This window comes from Phaseolus vulgaris, chromosome 1 (genome assembly GCF_000499845.2).
Source record: "Phaseolus vulgaris cultivar G19833 chromosome 1, P. vulgaris v2.0, whole genome shotgun sequence".
Taxonomy (NCBI): domain Eukaryota; kingdom Viridiplantae; phylum Streptophyta; class Magnoliopsida; order Fabales; family Fabaceae; genus Phaseolus; species Phaseolus vulgaris.
Genome location: NC_023759.2, coordinates 18,286,995 through 18,307,902, shown reverse-complemented (window position 1 = coordinate 18,307,902; position 20,908 = coordinate 18,286,995). Strand labels below are relative to the sequence as shown.

General features: G+C 36.0%; 1 protein-coding gene across 1 annotated transcript; it reads left to right on the top strand.

Annotated features, from left to right (window-relative positions):
* The first annotated feature begins 1,031 nt into the window (after positions 1-1,031).
* LOC137813719 (12-oxophytodienoate reductase 2-like) lies at positions 1,032-3,207 on the top strand. The gene is made up of 5 exons (XM_068616125.1): positions 1,032-1,248; positions 1,339-1,479; positions 1,562-1,692; positions 2,218-2,388; positions 2,479-3,207. Exons 1-5 carry the CDS (start codon positions 1,172-1,174, stop codon positions 3,060-3,062), a joined length of 1,104 nt encoding a protein of 367 aa, XP_068472226.1. The 5' UTR covers positions 1,032-1,171; the 3' UTR covers positions 3,063-3,207.
* The last annotated feature ends 17,701 nt before the right edge of the window (positions 3,208-20,908 follow it).

Below are 20,908 nucleotides of genomic sequence, written 5' to 3'. Positions count from 1 at the left end.
CTTACAAACATTCATACATTTTTCATTCTATCTATCTTAATCCAAATAATCTTATTCTCTTAACGTTTTTCCTTCAAATCTACTCTTTTAAATTCGTTTTCTAGTTCAAACAAAATCTAAATTAGGAGATGTATGAATTTCAATTTTATATTTAAGAAAATAGTTTAGAGAATTAGCATCACTGAATTGTGAATGTTTTGGTTCCAACATTATTACATATAGTTACTAGCAAAAACAAATTATTGGGATTATTGTAATAGACCAACGAATTACACTAGTTGCTTAATTATAAAGCTAAATTATACTTTTAGTTTCTAAAACCTACTGATATCAATTTTAAATATTTTAAATTTATAAAAAATTTAATTTATCCAGTTTTGTTTTAACATATATTTTTAAATGAAAGGACCAAAATCTTTTTTTTTTTAATTTAGATAATAAAATCGTAATAAATTTGAAAAATCAAAATTTTGAAATAAGAATAGAAAGGAAGCTGCAAAAGTTGTCATTTTAAATAGGTAGATAGCAGATCTGAATTCAAGCTTCCACCATTGTAGAAAGGGCAATTGCTTCCTGCACCCACCCAATTCCAGCTGAAAAGACGAAACTTTCCTTAAAAAAAATTTCCAAAATATGTATTCTGGATTTTTTTTTTCCAGAACGAAATTTTATATTACGAATTTTTTTATCCGGAATGGGTTTTTCATTTTTGTTTCCAGATTTTCATTTCCGAAACACAATAATTTCTTTTTCAGATTTTTTTTTCCGAAATGTATTATTTTTCAATTCTAGTTTTTTTGTCCGAAATAGAATTTTAATTTTTTTTCAAGATTTTTATTTCCAAAACTCAATAATCACTCCGGATTTATTTTTCCAGAATATATTATTTTCAATTCTGGATTTTTATTTTCGAAATTAAGGGTATTTTTGGAAACTAAAAAAATATGTTGGGTGCGTGTAAAAAATGATTGGGTGTAGGAAGCATTTGCCTGTAGAAAGTATTAGAAGAGTAGGGTTGTGCAGCATTGACCAGAGCGAAGGTTGTTAGTGTAAATTGGCACGCGCATAATCTAACTACCACGTTTTGGTTCTCCATCTATAAATATTTAAATACTTGGTTCTTCCTTATTCGGCAATCAATAACCACACAATCTGCAATTTGCAATCATATATGGCTGCTGAACCTGATGCCCCTGCCATTCCTCTTCTTACGCCCTACAAAATGGGTAAATTCACTCTCTCCCATAGGTATTCTCACACGCATCATACTCCAAAACACTGCTTTTAAATTCAATGTTTCATGTATCTTGTAATTTAAAAATTGGGTTATTTTTTCAGAGTTGTTTTGGCACCGCTCACGAGACAGAGATCATACAATAATGTTCCTCAGCCTCATGCCATATTGTATTACTCTCAGAGAACTTCTCCGGGAGGACTTTTGATCAGTGAAGCTACTGGTGTCTCTGACACTGCTCAAGGGTAACTTTTTTTTAAGTTACCTTTTAATTCATCAATCAAAAACAATACACCTTTTAATGTCACTTTTGTTATCCATATCAAGATTGATACACACACCAGGTATATGGACAAAAGAGCAAGTTGAAGCATGGAAACCCATTGTCAATGCTGTCCATGCCAAAGGTGGTATCTTCTTTTGTCAGATTTGGCATGTTGGAAGGATCTCAACTACAGGTATTTTTCACATCTTCATTCTATGGAGAACTTCATGAACCTATTCCCTTCAGATTTTGTGCTTTTATTTTCTTCACCACCCTTTGTCAAATTCAACATGGGAATAAATTACTCTGTGAAATTCTGTTGCCAAATATGAAATGCCCAAATTTTATAAAGGTTATGCTAGAGAGGATAATAAAAAATTTAAAATACGAGTTTCAGTCACCTTGATTATAAATGAAAAAGTTGAATGATTACTATATAATACTTACAAACTTGTTGACTTGAAGTGTTTATATATAAATTTAGCTCATGATTTAATGATTGAGTTTGGGTGATGTCTAATATTTTTAGATTTGACTTGTAGTTTTACTTCTATCAAAAGATAAAATTATATTGCACTTGGGATGATATTATGGCATACTTTGCCATTTTTATCAACAAAATACTTCAGGAGGGAAACTAGTTACACTAGTATGATTTAGAGTGAGTGGACCATCGAAAACAATGTTGCATGTGCTCAATTTTGTTAATTTGTAACAGATTTTCAACCAAATGGGCAAGCTCCGATATCTTCAACCGACAAGCCACTGAAACAACAAATGGGAAGCAAAAGCGATGGGGAAACACAATTACCAAGGAGGCTAAGGACAGATGAAATTCCTCATATTGTCAATGATTTCAGACTCGCTGCAAGGAATGCGATTGAAGCTGGTAACATAACAAAGTTTCCCACGCATGTGCTGATGTTCAAATTTTAGATAATGTTTAAGTATCTAACAATGGTACAAATCTCATGTGTAGGCTTTGATGGGGTTGAGATCCACGGTGCTCATGGCTACCTACTTGAGCAATTCATGAAAGATACAGTGAATGATCGAAGTGATGAATATGGTGGATCCCTTGAGAACCGTTGTCGATTCGCTTTGGAAGTGGTTGAGAGTGTTGTAAAAGAGATAGGGGCAGAAAGAGTTGGGGTAAGGCTATCTCCTTTTACAGAACATGGAGAGTGTGAAGATTCAGACCCCAGAGCATTGGGTGTGTACATGGCTAGTGCCCTCAGTAAATATAATATTCTGTATTGCCATATGGTGGAGCCAAGAATGAAGACTGCTCTTGAAGTAGTTGAGTCCTCTCACAGCCTTGTCCCAATGAGAAAGGCCTTCAGTGGAACTTTTATTGCTGCAGGAGGTTACAGCAGAGAAGATGGCATCAATGCTGTGGCTGAAAATAGGACAGATCTTGTTGCTTATGGTCGGTTGTTCTTGGCTAATCCGGACTTGCCAAAAAGATTTGAGCTAGATGCCCCTCTCAACAAATACAACCGTAACAAATTCTACTCTCATGACCCGGTTATTGGTTACACTGATTATCCATTTCTTGAATGAACCAAAGACTTGTGATATCTTGATATCCCAGAGAACATGTTACAATTACTGAGAGTAAAATCTTTTACTGAAAGATAAACTCAAAAAGGATGGAGAAATTTGAAAAAGTTATTAATTAATGCATCTGATAATACAGTTGGGAAAAGTAACATTTCTTAAGGAAGCAAATAAACATCCACAAGGAAACCACCATATCATATCTTCTAAAGTTTGTTTTTCCTAAAAAAAAATTGGCTATTGAATGTTTCACATTTTTCTTTACCACATTCTCCCTGAATAACTTTCTATATTCTATCTTTTATAAATTTTCAGTTGAATGAAAAACTAAATAAATAACTATATATGAACAACTTGAGATATTCATATTTGATTTTATAGTAAGTGATAAAAATTAGTAAAAAATAAATAATTACGTTGCTGTAGGATGCGAGTTGGTAATTACAAGTTAAAATACGAAATATATTTTCTTCTGTCTGGAGTGTATAACATTCTATTATTAGTTTTTCATAAAAAAAATTCGATGGATTATGTTAAAAACATAACAATCATAATATATTTTAAACCAGAATTTGTTAAGCATCCTTCACTTGTATTATTAAGAAAAATGTTTTGTTTACCACTTTTTTTATTCAATCAAATACCTAACAATTCTTTTTAATGAAAGATTATAATAATACATGAAAATAAAAGTAAAAATGAAATCTTCACATAAAATAATAACATATTTGATTGTATAGTGGTTATGTAAAATAATTAATAAGTGTGTGAACTCCCTCCTAAAGCAAAAGGTAATATGAACTTTAATAATTAATATTAAATAATAAAATTATTATTATTAATAAATAATGTTTTGAGAGAAAAGAAAAAAATATATGACTTTTTTTTGTGAAACTATAATTTTTCCTTCATGCATGTGTGTGGAGATAAATGACTTGATTAAAATATTTAAAAATGGAAATTTCTAAATTATAGCAAATAAAAAAAATAGTTTTCAGTGAATGTTGAAACCACTATTTAGAAATTAATTTCGTAGAATATTAAGATTTATTTAAGGAGTTGAATTCCTTTAATAAATATCTGTCCAAACAGAATAATGTAGAGATTAATTTTTTTTTTATCTATATGTATGTATGCATATTATTTATAATTTTATTTTTATTATCGTATTATTAAATTGCTTTTTTTAAATAAAAGTTTTCATATTAGTCCTATTATGCAACTTGACATTTCAACTCTGTTTGATATCTCAAGTAACAACAATTATTAGGCATCACATGAAAAAAAAATTATTAAAAAAAGAAAAAAGAAAAAAAAAATACAAAAATATGGGAGGATTAGACAAAAACTTATATGTTAACAAAAACGATAATATGTAGACTATATCTATTCATAAAGAATTCTAAGAAAAGCTACGAAGCTCGGGCACTTACTTCTCTTAAATGGCGTGTCGGTGTCCGATACTCGTGTCGGACACCGACACTCGTATGACACCTGTAGGACACGTATCCGTGAAGTGTCCAATTCAAAAAATATTTATTAGATTTATGATAATTCTAGTACAGTTCTAACACAATTTTAAAAAGGAAAAATACATTAATTTTCTCAAAATTCAAATTTTATTGTATAAATTTTTATTATGATTATAAAACTAAGAAACAAATCATTGTGAATCAGTCATGAAAAACATCTTTCCGCTAAAAAAAATCTGGAATATACTTGTATACATAAATCTTTATTGTCAATTTATATAATTCATAATTATATAATATATAGATTTGTGTTCCCGTGTCCTACATTTTAGAGATTTTACGTATCTCCGTATCTGTGTCGTATCAGTGTCTGTGTCAGTATCTGTGCTACATAGAAGAAAAGACTAGATGGTAGCCTATTATACCAATGAAAAGATTCTCTATGAATAAATCCTAAATGAGTCAACTTATCAGCACTCGCATTTCCCATATTAATTAAGACAAGTATTCTGTCGATTACGAAGCATTCAAAAAACATTGGTCATAGCAGTAAATGTAACACAATTGCTTTTAATTTTTTTAATTTTTTATTATATATTTGAAACCATTTTTTTCAAACTAGTCAATCATATGTTTTGATAAATTAAAAATATTTCAATATACTTTTTAATTCAAAACATATTTTAAAAAATATTATTTATTAGTATTAAGTTAAATAGATTATTTTAATATCTTATTTATGATTAATTTGTGGTGAGTATGTAAGTTCATCAAATTGGATACCTTATAAATTATAAAAATTTGACTAAAGTTCTTGAATAATTATTTATTCATATTTTTTTTCTACAATTATGTTCAATCTTAAATAATCCTTTAAATTTGGGGTTATGTTTTTCTATCCACAAATAAAATATAAATAAATAAAAAATATTTTAGTAAAAAGAATCATAATTTTTGCATAATCCAAAAAACAAACACCAACCCAATCCATCAACTATATGTGCCCCAGACAACATTATTATACCACTGGTTCTACAAAGAGCCTGTGAAGGCATGCAAACGAACAAAAAATTGAGCCATTATTCTCAAACGAAAATAAATAAAAGCATCACTAGCTAATGACAATTGCTGTGAGAGAGCTTATATTCCAAAAATTAAGGTCTCCGGTATATAAACCTGACCATGTATTATGACCCAGATTTGCAGCACTAACCAGAGAACAAGCCTATCCAAAAATTTACTCTATTGTTTATTTCTTATATTGAAAATAACCTCTTTCCCGCACCTGCAACCAACAACCGTCCTCACCCCTCAGCCAGCTCAAGAGAGTTACCTCCTCATGAAAACCAGCATTCAAAGCACACAGGTACTAGCTAAGGGTGGGCATGGATTGGATTTTCCAAAATCCAATCTAGATCCAAATTCAAATAAGTGGATTGGATTTAAAATCCATATCCACTTTAACTAGATTAAATATATTTGGATTTTTTTAAAATCCATTTAAAGTGGATTGAATCCAGATTAAATCCACTTTGTTAATTATATTAAATCCACTTTGTCAATTACATTAAATCCATTTTGATATGGATAAAGACTAACTTGGCTCGAACTGGGCCTAAGCCGACTCAACTTGAACACAGACCAACTCGGCTCTACATCGGCCCTGACCCAGACGACTCGACATCGGTCCGGGTCCGGACGACTCGACATCGGCTTGAGCCCAGAAAACTCAACAGCGGCCCCGACCCGGACAACTCGACATCGGCCTGGGCCCGAACAACTATACATTGGCTCGGCTCGAACGACTCGACATCAGCTTAGGCCCGAACAACTCGACATCAGCCTCGACCGAACGACTCGACATCAGCCCGGGCCCGTTGACATCGGCTCGGGCCCATTCGGCTCGACATCAGCTTAAGCCCGCTCGGCTCGACATCGGCCCGGGCCCGATCGGCTCAAAATCGGCCCGAGCCTGGTCGGCTCGACAGTGGCCCATGCCCGCTCGCCTCGACATCGGCCCAGGCCCACACAACTCGACATTGGCCCAGGCCCGCTCGGCTCGACAACGGCCCGGGCCCACTCAACTCGACATTGGCCCGAGTCCGGTCGGCTCGACAAAGGCCCGGGCCTGATCAACTCGACAAAGGCCGGGGCCCAGTCGACTCGACATCGGCCCGAGACCGGTCGGCTCGACAACAGCGCGGGCCCGGTCGGCTCGACATCGGCCCGGGCCCGGTTGACTCGACATCGGCCTGGGCCCGCTCGACTCGACAACGGCCCAGGCCCGCTCGACTCGACATCGGCCTGGGCCCACTCGGCTCGACATCTGTCCGGGCCCAGTTTGCTTGACATTGGCCCGGGCCTGCTCGACTCGACAATGGCCCGGGCCCGCTCGACATCTGACCGAGCCCAGTTTGCTTGACATCGGCCCGGGCACGGTCGGCTCGACATCGGCCCGGACCCGGTCGCCTCGACATCGGCCCAGGCCCAGTCGTCTCGACATCGGCCCGAGCCCACTCGCCTAGAAATCGGTCCAGTCTCGCTCGTCTCCCGCTCGAGTCGACATCGACCCGGGCCCTCTCGACTCGACTTTGGCCCAGGCCCGGTCGACTTGACATCGACCCGGGCCCAGTTGACTCGACATCGGCCCGGGCCCGCCCGACTCGAAAATGGCCCGGGCCCGCTCGACTTTACATCTGCCCGGGGCCGCTCGACTTGACATCTGCCCGGGGCCACTCTCTTTTCTCTAAAAAACACTCTTCTTCTTTTTCTCTATTGTATTTCTTTTCTGTGGTGCATCTTACAATTGAGAAAGCATCCTATTTATAGGCTTAGGAAGCTCTTCTAGAAGAGAAAATAATAAAATCTCATTATGGCCTTAAAACCCCACTAACAATATAATAAAATTTCACTCACAACTTTTGGTCTTTCATCTATCAAAACTCTCGGTCTTTTATTTTCTAGTAACTTCTAATTTTAAAACCCAAAAACTACCATTTAAAGTTTATTTAACAAAACTCCCCATTAACTTAAATGTTTCTACCATCCATCGTGCCAATCATCTTCTTGTATTCGTCGAAAAGTACTTTTGGTAGCAGTTTTATGAAGATATCTGCAACTTGATCCTGACTTGCCACATGCACCAATTCCACACTTCCTTTCTTCACATGATCACGGATAAAGTGAAAACGAATGTCAATGTGTTTGCTTCTTCTGGGTTCTTTGCCAACTCAATTGTTGATTTGTTATCAACTTGAATCACGATTGCACCTAGTTGCTTTAGCTCCATCTTGCTCAACAAGATTCTAAGCCATATCACATGACATACACACCAAGATGCTGCCACATATTCAGCTTCACAAGTCGATAGCATCACGATCGGTTGTTTCTTTGAGAGCCAAGAAAATTTTGTGTTGCCCATAAAGAATTCATATCCCGATGTACTTTTCCGATCATCTATGTCTCTGCACCAATCATTGTCAGAGTAACCAACCAACTTGTAATCTTCTGCTTTTGAGTAGAACAATCTGAGTGATACAATACCTTGAATGTACCGTAAGACTCACTTCAACGCCTTCCAATGTGAGTAAACCGGTTCTTCCATGAATCGACTCATGATGCTGACACTTAATGAAAGATTTGGCCTCGTGCATGTGAGATAACGAAGGCTTCCTACCAAACTCCAGTATCTACTTGCATCGACACGTTTTCCTCCGTCGAACTTTGAGAGTTTTGCACCTGGTTCCATTGATATTGATATTGGGTTGCAATTTTCCATCTTGTACTTCTTCAAAATCTCTTTGTATATGTCTCCTATGATACAAAAATCAACGTCTCTTTTTGCCTAACCTCCAAACCAAGGAAAAACTTCATCAATCCCAAATCTGTCATCTCAATTCTCATGTCATTGTGCCCTTAAACTCTTCTATCATCTCATCATTGTTACCAATAAAAATGAGATCATCGACATAAAGAGAAACAAATATCATGTTACCTCCACTCTTCTTTGCGTAAAGAGCATGCTCATAAGGACATTGCTTGAACTCTTTCTCCTTGAAATATGTATCGATACGAGTATTCCATGTTCGCGGTGCTTGCTTCAACCCATAAAGTGCCTTCTTCAATTTTTGCACCTTCTTCTCTTCTCCAATTTCCTTGTACCCAGGTGGTTGTTCGATGTAGACTTCTTCATCAAGCACACCATTCAAGAATGCTGACTTGAAATCCATTTGAAATATCGGCCATTTAAATTGTGCCGCTTGGGAAATGAGCAATCAAATTGTCTCCATTCTTACAACGAGAGCAAACACCTCATCATAGTTGATTCCCTCCTTTTGTTTGCATCCCTTCGCAATGAGTCACACCTTGTACCTCTCTATCTCGCCTTGAGCATTCATCTTTTTCTTGAATACCCACTTCACACCAATGGGTTGACTTCCCTTTGGAAATTATGTTAATTCCCATGTGTTCTTGCGGTCAATCGCTTTAATCTCCTCATCCATGGCAGTTTGCCACTTCTTGTCTTGCACCGCCTCTTCAAAGCTGATAATTTCTGCATCTACCAAAAGACATACAAGGTGTACCTCATTTGTCGAATCATACAAATTTGGAAAACTTCGCATTTTAGGTTGTCAGGGTTCATCTTCATCACCGGTAGTTTCAGAATTTATACTTTTCGATGCAACGATGGATGATTCTCCAACTTCAATTATAACCTCTAAAGAATTGTTCCAATCTCACTTGCTTGCTTTATTTATTCGCACGTCACGACTCACCATCACCTTCTTGCTTATCGAGTCAAGTAACTTGTACCCTTTTGTCTTCTCATCATACCCAATAAAAATATACCTTTTGCTTTTGTCTTTGAGCTTCGTTCTTCATTGATCTGGTACATGTGCATAAGCCACATGATGACATTTTACGGCAAGTGCACCGCATTTGTCAAAAGTAATAATTGTTCCTAAGGACGGATATCGATCCCACAAGGAACAGTAAATTATCGAGTACAAAATTCGCTAAATATAACAATAGAACAATAAAAATAGTTTTGAAGTGATTGTGGTGACACTGATCAATAAGAAAACGAACAAAAAATTAGTTGCTTCAATTGGAAAAATAGGGATTAGGTTTCATCTCTCTCACTCTCATGTATTTTGATTAGCATGTTAATATTGAGTTCTTTGATTGAAATTGATGGCCGTAGAAAATTCATTTATATTGATCTCTCGCATATAAAATTCTTATGAATGTTTCCTAAATATCGATCTCTCGCATACTTATAAAAACAACTTAGAAATCACAATCAGACGTTAATGGCAATTAATATTCCAAGTCTATCTTTAACACTCAAATATGTTAAGTATTGATGTTTAGGTCTGAACCCTAAAAATACCTCTCGGTCAGATTTAAGATTCTCAATTTGTCACGGGAAAGTTAAAAGTAAAACAACAATACCAATAATCAATCAATAACTAAATATTAATATATAAGATATCACCTCAATACATAAGAGTTTGAGCAGATTACTCCCAATCCAAAAGGGTAGAACTAGCCACACATACTTCTGGCACCTTTCATTCTCCCAATCGGGTTACAATTCACTTTATGGTGTTTTCCTCTCAATCTGGCACCCTAGGGTTGAGCCTCTAGCCTTTTATTTATCCTACTTTTCTAGGGTTAGGTTGCTTCCTGTGTCGCGCTAATGGGCTAAATGATAAAACATAAAAAAGGCTCAATCTTTCTTTGCATCTTTTTCCATTCGAGACCTTCCAGCTTCCTCTTTTTAGCTCAAATTATTCTCCTTTATTTCAAATCTTCAATCCTCCCTAGAAATATGCAATTAACACCAAATTTGGGAATAAAATGCTCTTATTCAAATAAAACTCATAAAAATGTAAAAAGGTATAAATTCATAAATTAGGGATTATTTTATATGTAAATTAGCAATAAATCCTCATAAGTGCCTATATTTTAATATGAAATATTACTGAAATTAGACACTTATCACCACACTACCAAATACTTTGAGATGAGAAGTTGTCAGCTTTTGTCCGCTCCATGCCTCTTGTGGTGTTTGATCATCTAACTTCACATGTGGACATCAATTTTGCACATAAATGACGCATTGCACGGCTTCTGCCCAAAATTCCTTTGGCATCTTTTTGCTCTTAAGCATTGATCAAACCATGTTGAGAATGGTCTGGTTCTTCCTCTCGGCCACACCATTTTGTTGAGGAGTGTACGGTGCAATTAGAAATCGCCTTATGCCTTACTCCCCGCAATACTCCATGAAAGTCGTCGAAGTATACTCGACACCTCTATTGGATCGTACAACTTTGATTTTTCTATCAGTTTCCTTCTCGACCATCACTTTGAACATTTTGAACACCTCGAATGCCACAATTTTTTCTATCAAAAAACAAACTCAAGTTTTTCTTGAGAAATCATCGATAAAGGTAATGAAATACATTTTACTACTGAAGGATTCTGGAGTAATTGATCCACATAAGTCGGTATGAATCAATTCGAGAGGTTGCTTAGCCCAATATTCAGCCTTCTTTGGAAACGAGGTTCTCACATGAGCGTTGAGCACACATTCTTCTCAAAATTTTCCCTCGTAGTCCATGTTGGGTAGTCCGTGAACCATATTCTTCTTCGCTAACTCTTTTAGGCCACCATGATGTAGGTGACCAAAACAAGCATGCCACAGTGATGCCTTATCTTCTATGTCGACTTGCAAACATTTTTCTCGTATGCTTCTCAAATTCAGTTTATCTTTCCATCTCGATTCGAGCAACCAAATGCCTTTGCTTGTTCTTCAAGTGTAGTAGCCGATCTTTTAAAAATATCGAGTAACCTTTTTCTGTAAGTTGCCCCATACTCAAAATGTTGGTCTTGAGGTCTAGTACATAATAAACATCTTGGAGTGACACAATTAAGCCATCTTTTTGTAAGTAGCAAACCGTACCTCGGCCTTTAACCTCCACCTTTGATGCATCTCCAAATGATAAATGATCATCTTCAATCTTTTGCATCTCTTTGAATAGGTACTCGTGACCGCATATATGGTTGCTTGCCCCCGAGTCGAGGTACCACAGAGTGTCATTGTTAATGTTGACTTCATTTTGAGCCATCAAGAGAACACCTTCATTTCTTTCGTCTTCCAAGGCTAGGTTGGTTGTCTCTTCTATCTTTATATCGGCTTGACAATATTTTTCAAAATGCCCCACTTTACCACAATTATAACATTTTTTCGGAGTTGCAATCCTTCGCATAGTGACCATATTTGCAACATTTGTAGAACTTGATGTTGGAGTAATTTGATCGGCCGCCTCTTCCTCGACCACGTCCTCTTCCACGCCAATTTGGTTGGCTCGAATGTTCCTTCTCCTTATAGTACCTTTCATGACTGTTGCCTTTACCATCGCGACCATTTCCATGACTTCCACGAACATGCCCTCTACTTTGAGAATTTTGATAATAGAGTGCCTTTTCATCTTTGATTGATGCCTTGGTTTAAAGTGCTTGTTCGATTGTTTCCTCATTCTTCTTCTTTTTCTGTTGCTTGTGTGCCTCGAGAGGACCGGCGAGCTCGTCGACTATGAGCGTCTCTAGGTCCTTTGACTCTTCTATCGCGCACACAATTGATGGAAGAGGGCCAAGCACACCCTTCCATGAATGGCAAGAGACAAGTCAAGAACGTCTAGACCCCAAGGCAAGAGCGTCTAGACCATCCAAGACCAAGCTAGGAGCGTCCAAGACCAAGCTAGAAGCATCTAAGACCAAGCTAGGAGCGTCTAGGACCAAGCTAGGAGCGTCTAGGACAAGAAGACTTGGATCAAGCTATGAATGGAAAAGGGCCTATTAATATATATTCCGTGAAGGCCCATCATGTGTAGTTTAGCTTTAATTGGGGTGTAAATAGCATAGCCATGTGGACAAGTGTTTAAATTTTCTGCACATTAGAATTAAGGAAGCATTAACCTTGATTAGCTAAAGGTTTCTAGAAGCCTTTACTAATAAAGGACCATGTGCACCCATGTGCCATGTGCACCCATGTGCTTCACTTTTTCCATTTCATTTGGCTTACATTTGTGTAGCATTTAGGTCATCAAATCTGGTCCTCTTTAGCCTATAAAAAGAGGAGCCTACACCTTGTATTGGCAGGATTAATGAGAGTAAAGTTATGCTGCCAACATTGTGCCATGCTTTGCTTCTACCTAGTTTCTAGGCTCTAATCTTCATCTTCCTCACTTACCATAGGGCTGGCGGAATCTCCCTACTTCCATACATATCATGCACCTTCAAGATCACCATAGCTCCTAGGAGGATCTTGCACATTTACATCCATGGCTTCCGCACCATCTTTCACATGATTCTAAGAAGAGCTTCATGAATTTGCCATCATTTGGTATCATGAGTTTAGGTTCTTCAAAGATGAGTAACTTTTGGTCTTTTCATTTTTAGTTCTTCTTTATTTCATGTTGTTCATCTTATTTCTATAATTGTCTTGCTGTTTTTTACATTTTAATTTGTTTTGGTGTGCTATTTGGAAGATCCAACCGGTGCACATTGTTCAATTTGATCTTGAACAATCCTTGTGCAAATTGTGATAGGATTCCATACACCTTGAGTTGCTGTTTTTCTTTTAGGAATTTGAGTCTTTATTGCACTTTTATTTGGTTCATATTATGCTTTTGAGTCTTTAATTTCTGAATTCATATATGTTTTGTCAAGTCATGTTCATCCACAATGTCATCAATTCATAGTAGTCCTTTATTTGGCTTGATTGTTTCTTGATTTTGGGTATTTACATTTGCTTTGAATCTTCTGTTCTTTGATCTTTTGGTGCCTTTTAATTTTTAGTTTGAGTTCTTATTTGTTTTTAGATCTTACACAAATTCCTCTTCTTAATTCCATTGTGTTTAAATTTTGGTCTCTTGCTGTTTTTGTTTCCAGTTTTTCCAGAATCCCCTATTTTACATTCTCTGTGCTGGCTGTTTCGTTCCAGAAAATTATTTTCACTCATAGGAAATTTTTGATTCTCTGGATTATGCAAGTTTGAAGTGTTACAGAAAAGACAAAAAAAAGAATCAGCTCAAAAGAGTCAATAGAAAAAAAAATGATAAATATTTTAAAATCAGTGTGCAAATCTGGGCGCTACAGTTGGCGTAACTGAACACTTAAATTGAAAAATTTATTAAAACAAAATGGCTCATGCGTTTGGAGTGATTCCAACGCCAGATTTTAGTTAAGATCTTGAATATCTTGCATATCAATTTTCAGAGAAAAATTCTAAAAGGACAACTCAGCATAAATTGGGGAAAAACACGTTTCTGGCCCACAACAATTTTCCAGTGGTGCTGTTTTTTTATTTTGAAATCTATTCTAGTGCTATTCTTAGGTTTCATTTTGTGTGCCTACCTTTATTTGAGTACCTTTCTTTGCTTGTCTAATATTCTTGGACCTCTTTCTAGTTGTCACAATCTAACTCCATTTGTGTGGTACTGTTTTCTTCAATTAAATTGTTTCTTGCTTTTATTCTTTGGCCTCTAAATTTGGTGCTGGAATTTATTCTCTTTTGGTGCTTAATTGAGTGGAAATTTGACTTGGGTAAGGTCTAGTCTTCTTGATAGGTGCTGGAATTGGAGAATTAAGTCCTTAATTCTAAGGGGAACAAAAGCGAAGGCAGAAACAATTACTTCTCAAAACACCACAAACACTTGGAGGGCCCAACAAGAAAAGACAACCAAGGAAGTGCCAATAACAAAAAGAGGATCAACAAAGGGAGTTTTCTTAATTTCTTTGCAACTTAACTTGTGTTAATTACTTCTTTAATTACGTGATTAGACGGTGAGTGTGTCTTCAAGGGCTCCAAGTGTCCAAGAAGCCTCACCTAGGGCCGACTAGTGTAGAGTTTTTAATTAGCAATTGTTAATTGTTTTTTTAATTACATTACTTGCTTAATTAGTTACGCTTTGCATGTGTGGTTGTCTTGTTTAAGCTTTGCTAATTCGTCTAGCTTTGTTAATTAGTTAGCTTGCATTGTTTTCTTGCATTTGATTTCTCAACTTAATTGTGTTCTAAGTGGTTTACTAAGAGAAAGCTTTGTGTGAAGACATTGGGGGATAGTTTTTGGCTAAGGCAAAGGCTTGGTATTTAAGTAGTCCTTTGTGACTCACCTCCCTTACCTGGAAAACTACCTTCTTTGACTTTCCTAAGTTTTATCAAGGTAAAATACTTGTATACACAAAGCTTTAGCCATGTCTTCTTCTTCTCATTCTACAAAGTCTATTGGAAGTGAATTAAAATCTTTAAAAATTCTTTTGAAAGAAGTTTCACAAACTGTGCAATCAATTGCATATAGACAATTGGAGAGTGAGACTAAACTTAATGTTTTGACTAAAGCAAAGGATGAGAAGTCTCACATTCTAAAAAAATTACCTTCTCATGCATATATCTCTAAAGATCATGATTCTTTTGGGGAGGGAAGTATTAGAGTAAATGATTATTATCAAGCACCCCCTAGAAGACATAGAAGAGATATTAAAGAACAAGAAAACCCAAGAGAGGTTAGGGTAGACCAACCCCATGTCCATGGAAAAGAAAATATAGAAGCTTGCCTAGATTGGGAAATAAGGGTAGAAAAATTGTTTGCTTCCCATAAAGAAAGAAAGGAAAGAAAAATACAAAAGAATAGAGGGGAAGTCAAAAGGGAAGCTAAAGAAAAAGAAGAAAAAGAAAAGCATGAGAAGACCCTTGAAGAACAAAAGGCGTGGGAGAAGAGTGTTCCTTCCCACAAGGTCATTCAACAAGACCAAAGATTTAAAAATACCTTTGAAAATATGTGTCTTGTTGAACAACCTCAAAGCCTTACCTTTTGTAAAGGAACACTTGCAAGCCTAAGTGAAAAAGAAGAGTCTTTAAAAGAAGCTTGCATAGATAAAAATGAAATAGATTATTTCTCATATGTGCTAGGATATCACCAAGTGAATGTCAAGTTTTTTATAAGCATCTACAAAAACAAATTTTTATGTGAAGTAGGGCCTAAAGAAACTTGTCATGTCTTATTGAGACAACCATTGCAAAGTGTACAAATCCTTATAAACAATGGTTGTCACAACGAGACTATCCTTACACATAAGAGAAAAAGTCTTCATGAAGGAGAACTCATGGGACAAATTAGAGTTGATAAAACTCTAGAGCTTTTAAAAGGAAAACTTTTGTCCCCCATGAGAAAAGAAGTTCAAAGACATTACCTTAGGTACAATTCTTGTTTTCAAACTACACCCAAGGCAATGTCTCATGAACTCTATACTCCTTCACCTTTTGCAAATGATCCTTGGGAAGATACAAATTTCATTTTAAAACTCCCTAGGACAACAAAAGGTTTTGATTCAATCTTCATGGTTATGGATAAACTCTTCTCTAGAGAAGTGATACATCGTCATGGTTTATCCTCAAGCATAGTGTTGAATAGAGCTCCAAATTTCGCAAACCATGATTTGAGGATTTCCTTTGGAAAACTTGCAACTAAGTTGCACACTTTAAATTCTTATCATCCTCAAACGCATGGTCAAAATACATTTGAAAATCTAGCTCTTTCTACTATGCCTAGAATAATCATGATGTGCACACACAACTCTAGAGATGAGCAAACATACCATCAAGTAGTTCACAAAACTACTTATATTTCTACTTTTAAAGTTATGTGTGTGCTAAATCATCTTTCTCCTTTTAAGTTGTTACCATCTCCTATAGGATTTATGCCTAAAGAGAAGGTAACCACAAATGAACATTTTAAAATACATAAGATGATTAGAGACCACACACAACCATTTAAAGAGAAACTTTGTCCAAGGTTGCCAAAACCAAAAGACAAACAAAAATGGCAACCTAGTAAAATTAATTTGCAAACTAACACCTATCCCTTATTTGATTATTTCTATAGGTGGACGTTTGATCTAGGAGGACAAGCTTTGGCGAAGCAAGAGGCTACTATCCGAGATCAAGCCTGAAGATCTGAGGATAGATCTTCTCAAAGAAGGAGGAGATGATGGACACCATCCAGCCACAACCATTCCCCTTGGAAGAAAAAGCATTGGATTTGAGGGCAAATCCTTTTCAAGAGGGAGGGGATGATGGAAGAGGGCCAAGCACACCCTTCCATGAATGGCAAGAGACAAGTCAAAAACGTCTAGACCCCAAGGCAAGAGCGTCTAGACCATCCAAGACCAAGCTAGGAGCGTCCAAGACCAAGCTAGAAGCATCTAAGACCAAGCTAGGAGCGTCTAGGACCAAGCTAGGAGCGTTTAGGACAAGAAGACTTGGATCAAGCTATGAATGGAAAAGGGCCTATTAATATATATTCCGTGAAGGCCCATCATGTGTAGTTTAGCTTTAATTGGGGTGTAAATAGCATAGCCATGAGGACAAGTGTTTAAATTTTCTGCACATTAGAATTAAGGAAACATTAACCTTGATTAGCTAAAGGTTTCTAGAAGCCTTTACTAATAAAGGACCATGTGCACCCATGTGCCATGTGCACCCATGTGCTTCACTTTTTCCATTTCATTTGGCTTACATTTGTGTAGCATTTAGGTCATCAAATCTGGTCCTCTTTAGCCTATAAAAAGAGGAGCCTACACCTTGTATTGGCAAGATTAATGAGAGTAAAGTTATGCTGCCAACATTGTGCCATGCTTTGCTTCTACCTAGTTTCTAGGCTCTAATCTTCATCTTCCTCACTTACCATAGGGCTGGCGGAATCTCCCTACTTCCATACATATCATGCACCTTCAAGATCACCATAGCTCCTAGGAGGATCTTGCACATTTACATCCATGGCTTCCGCACCATCTTTCACATGATTCTAAGAAGAGCTTCATGAATTTGCCATCAACAATAGTCTCAAAATTGTCAGTTAATGTTCTCAAAATCTTCTCCACAACTCGTGCATCAGTCAATGTTTCACCGTTTCGGTTGAGTTGATTCACCACAGTCTGTACACTTTTTGACTCCATCATCTTCATGCTCTCCAACTCGCCATAAAGAGTTTGTAGACGCACTTGCTTAACTCAGTCGACTCCTTTGAACACCTTTTTTAAGATGGCTCACGCTTCTTTTGAATTAGTTGCACTGACAATCTTCTCAAAGCCCGACTCATCAACGTCTTGGAACAACGTGCATAGTGTCGTCTTATCCTTTGATCGCATCTTTTTCAACGCCTTGGTTTGAGCCACCGTATAACCCGTGATATCTGTTGGTTCTTCAAAACCTTCTTCGACCACCTCACATGCATCATGAGAACCAAGAAGGGCTTTCATTTGAATGCTCTAGTTATCATATTTGGTTTCCTTTGTTAATCATGGTAGCGGCATTTGACCCGTCACATTAGCCATTGGCTTTTGATATCGAATTGTAAAAAAAACTAAAGGTCAAAGTTAACACACACTCTATTTTCTCTAAAAAAACACTCTTATTCTCTTTCTCTATTGTATTTATTTTTTGTGCATCTTACAATTGAGAGAGCATCCTATTTATAGGCTTTAGGAAACTCTTCTAGAAGAGAAAATAATAAAATCTCATTATGACCTTAAAACCCCACTAACAACATAATAAAATCTCACTCACAACTTTTGGTCTTTCATCTATCAAAACTCTCATTCTTTTATTTTCTAGTAACTTCTAATTTTAAAACCCATAAACTACCATTTAAAGTTTATTCAACATAAGGGGCATAAGAAATCAAACAGAAAATAAGGCATAACACATTGGTGCTGTAATTAACATAAACTAAACTTGTTGCTATTTGATTGTTTTAAGGCAATGTGGGCATAATAAAGAATCCGAAATAGAGAATAAAACAAAAGACATATTATATTTGATATGATTCCAATAACATGATAGAGATATGATATGAGCATATTATGGATTCAACCAGAATTGGAATATGATTAGGCACTTTTTAAGAATTGGATCAATGTTCTTAACATTCAAGAACTCACCAAAACACAAGTAACCAAGCCAAACTCACGTAGAAACCCATTTTGAACAACAAACCCATGGATAGAAACTCAAGAACACAACATATAGCATTTATACCCATGGAGGACGTGACCAAAACAGCAAGAACAACCAATTTGCACCGATTAAAATTGAATATAAGTGCAGCAAATGAAAGAGGACATCATAAGGAAGAGATTGCACCGATTGAAAGTGAAAACAAACAAGTAGAACAAAAATGGGTAATTTGGAATCAAGGGAAAATGAACTTATGTGGATGAAGCTCTTGGAATGTGCACGCCACTTGAAGGATGGTTGGCTTCAAGATGAGTGTTGTTGTCGCCACTTGAGAGTCCAAGAATTCACTCAAGATAAGACTAGAAGAGAAGAAGACACAAGTCTCTCTCAATCACTCACCAATTTGGTAGAGGTTCTTTACTCTTAAAAATCAATCTTATTATTTCAAAGACCTAAGCACCCCTTTTATAATAGAGAGGGCTGGTCACAAAGTACAAGAGAATCTTACAAGAGAAGCTCTTGAAAGGTCACCTTCTAACTCCTTCTATTCTAGCACCTAAAGGAGTGTGAAGAGACAACTTTCTAGATTTTTCCTAAAACTAGCGCCTAAAGTGCTATACAATGGAGGTGTCTTTAAGGTTTCCCTCTTTAGCACATCCTAAAGCTATTCTATATTATTTACAAATTTATACAAAAGAAACTATAAAGAGAGATATTAATTGGAGCCCATTCTTGAATGCTTGTAGTCTTCTTTTTGGCTTTAGGTTTGGTCTTCTCTTTATTTAATTCTTCTTTAATTTTTTAGAAGACTAGAAGGAAGAACCTTAAATGCTTGGGTGGATGGCCTCTTCCTTCATTAGTGAAATCCTCTCTTACTTGATCTCCATCAATATTCCAGCCACAACCAAGATTTTAAATGTGTCATATCGTTCCTCCTCATCAACCTTACCATTTCTAAACATCATTGCATTCCTATACTCCAGATTAATATGCTAACCACATTTCCAGACCTGATTTTCTTTGTGTTAAAGTGTAACAGCTGAAACTCCACATCATCCTTGAAAGCTTGTAACGCTTCAGATCATGTCATTCCAAGCAAACTCGAACCTTATGGAGCAACAAGAGATATTCCTAAAAGTGCTAATGTGAAGTTACCTTGCAATGATACTCTTATTTTCTAATTCATTACGAATATCACACTTAGTTGTAATAACTTTACAAGTTTTAATTTTCACTCAACAACACTTAGAAAAAAAATTCCATCTAACTCTTAAAACTCTAAAATATCCAGGTTATGGAAATGGATTGCAAAACTAAAAGTCACGAAATCGATAATAATTTTTATGGAAAGCGGGAGAAGCTTATGATTATTCTCATAACATATGCCATGAGGATAAGCAAAAAAATAATTGTATTAGATAATAAAATATATTATTAGATAATTTAATTTTATCTTTAATAAGGTTGTAATAACTATTTGTTGTAAAAAAAACTAACACCTCGATTGAACTGTTAAAATTATTAATTATAACTGGTGTATGTTTTTTTTATAATTTTGTAAATATTTGGTGGATTTATATTTTTAAGTTATATTCTTAAAATTGTTAAATGTGATTTATATATGTTTTATTTCTAATTCTAAAAAGTAAGTTGGTTATTTACATTGTTTTTAATAGATAATTTCGTGGTAGCATATAGAAAAAATAATATTTTGGTAAGTTAGTAAGGTGGCAAATTGTTTATGCACCTCCATAGTTTCTTCCAACACTTCAATACTTTCAAAATTATCGAAATTGTCCATTCTGAATTTGTATTCCGAATACTAAATTTTGTATTCCAAATTGTAGAATTTGGAATACAAAATTTGCATTCAGAATTATACAATTTGGAATGCAAATTTGAATTTGGATTTTCTTCATCTTTAAGTAATGTTTAGTCTTCAAGCCCATTTCTTGGGCCTCTTGGGATCTTCAAAGTTAGAGATTTGTCAGAGATTCACTCCAAGCTAAGTCCAACACTGACATTTCTTAACCATAAAGCAAATTAGTCTTCAAGGCCCTTCTGGCGAAATTGGACTTTTTTTCATGGTTCAGGATGCTCTACGCTTAACACTTCAGAAATGGCTAAACCATTTCTTCTTTGGCTTTCAATTGTTTTGGCTTCAATTCACTTAGCATATGTGGAAGTCCTCAGCGTTTTGAGTGTCTTTCATGAGGCTTGTTCTCCGTACTCAATCCAATGAGTCATTCTTTATGCGCTGGGCGGATTAACTCTTTTTTCTTCATCCTTGTTTGTTTGTTTTTCTATTTTACCATTTCTACAAGATTTTTATGCAAATTGCTTCTTTTCTTCTCT

What these genes read in the sequence shown, in the direction of transcription:
- LOC137813719 (XM_068616125.1), top strand. Translation starts at nt 1,172, where the DNA reads ATGGCTGCTGAACCTGATGCCCCTGCCATTCCTCTTCTTACGCCCTAC. An exon ending in AAATTCACTCTCTCCCATAG is followed by an intron (nt 1,249 to 1,338) that starts GTATTCTCACAC and finishes TTATTTTTTCAG; the next exon opens with AGTTGTTTTGGCACCGCTCA. An exon ending in TGGAAGGATCTCAACTACAG is followed by an intron (nt 1,693 to 2,217) that starts GTATTTTTCACA and finishes AATTTGTAACAG; the next exon opens with ATTTTCAACCAAATGGGCAA.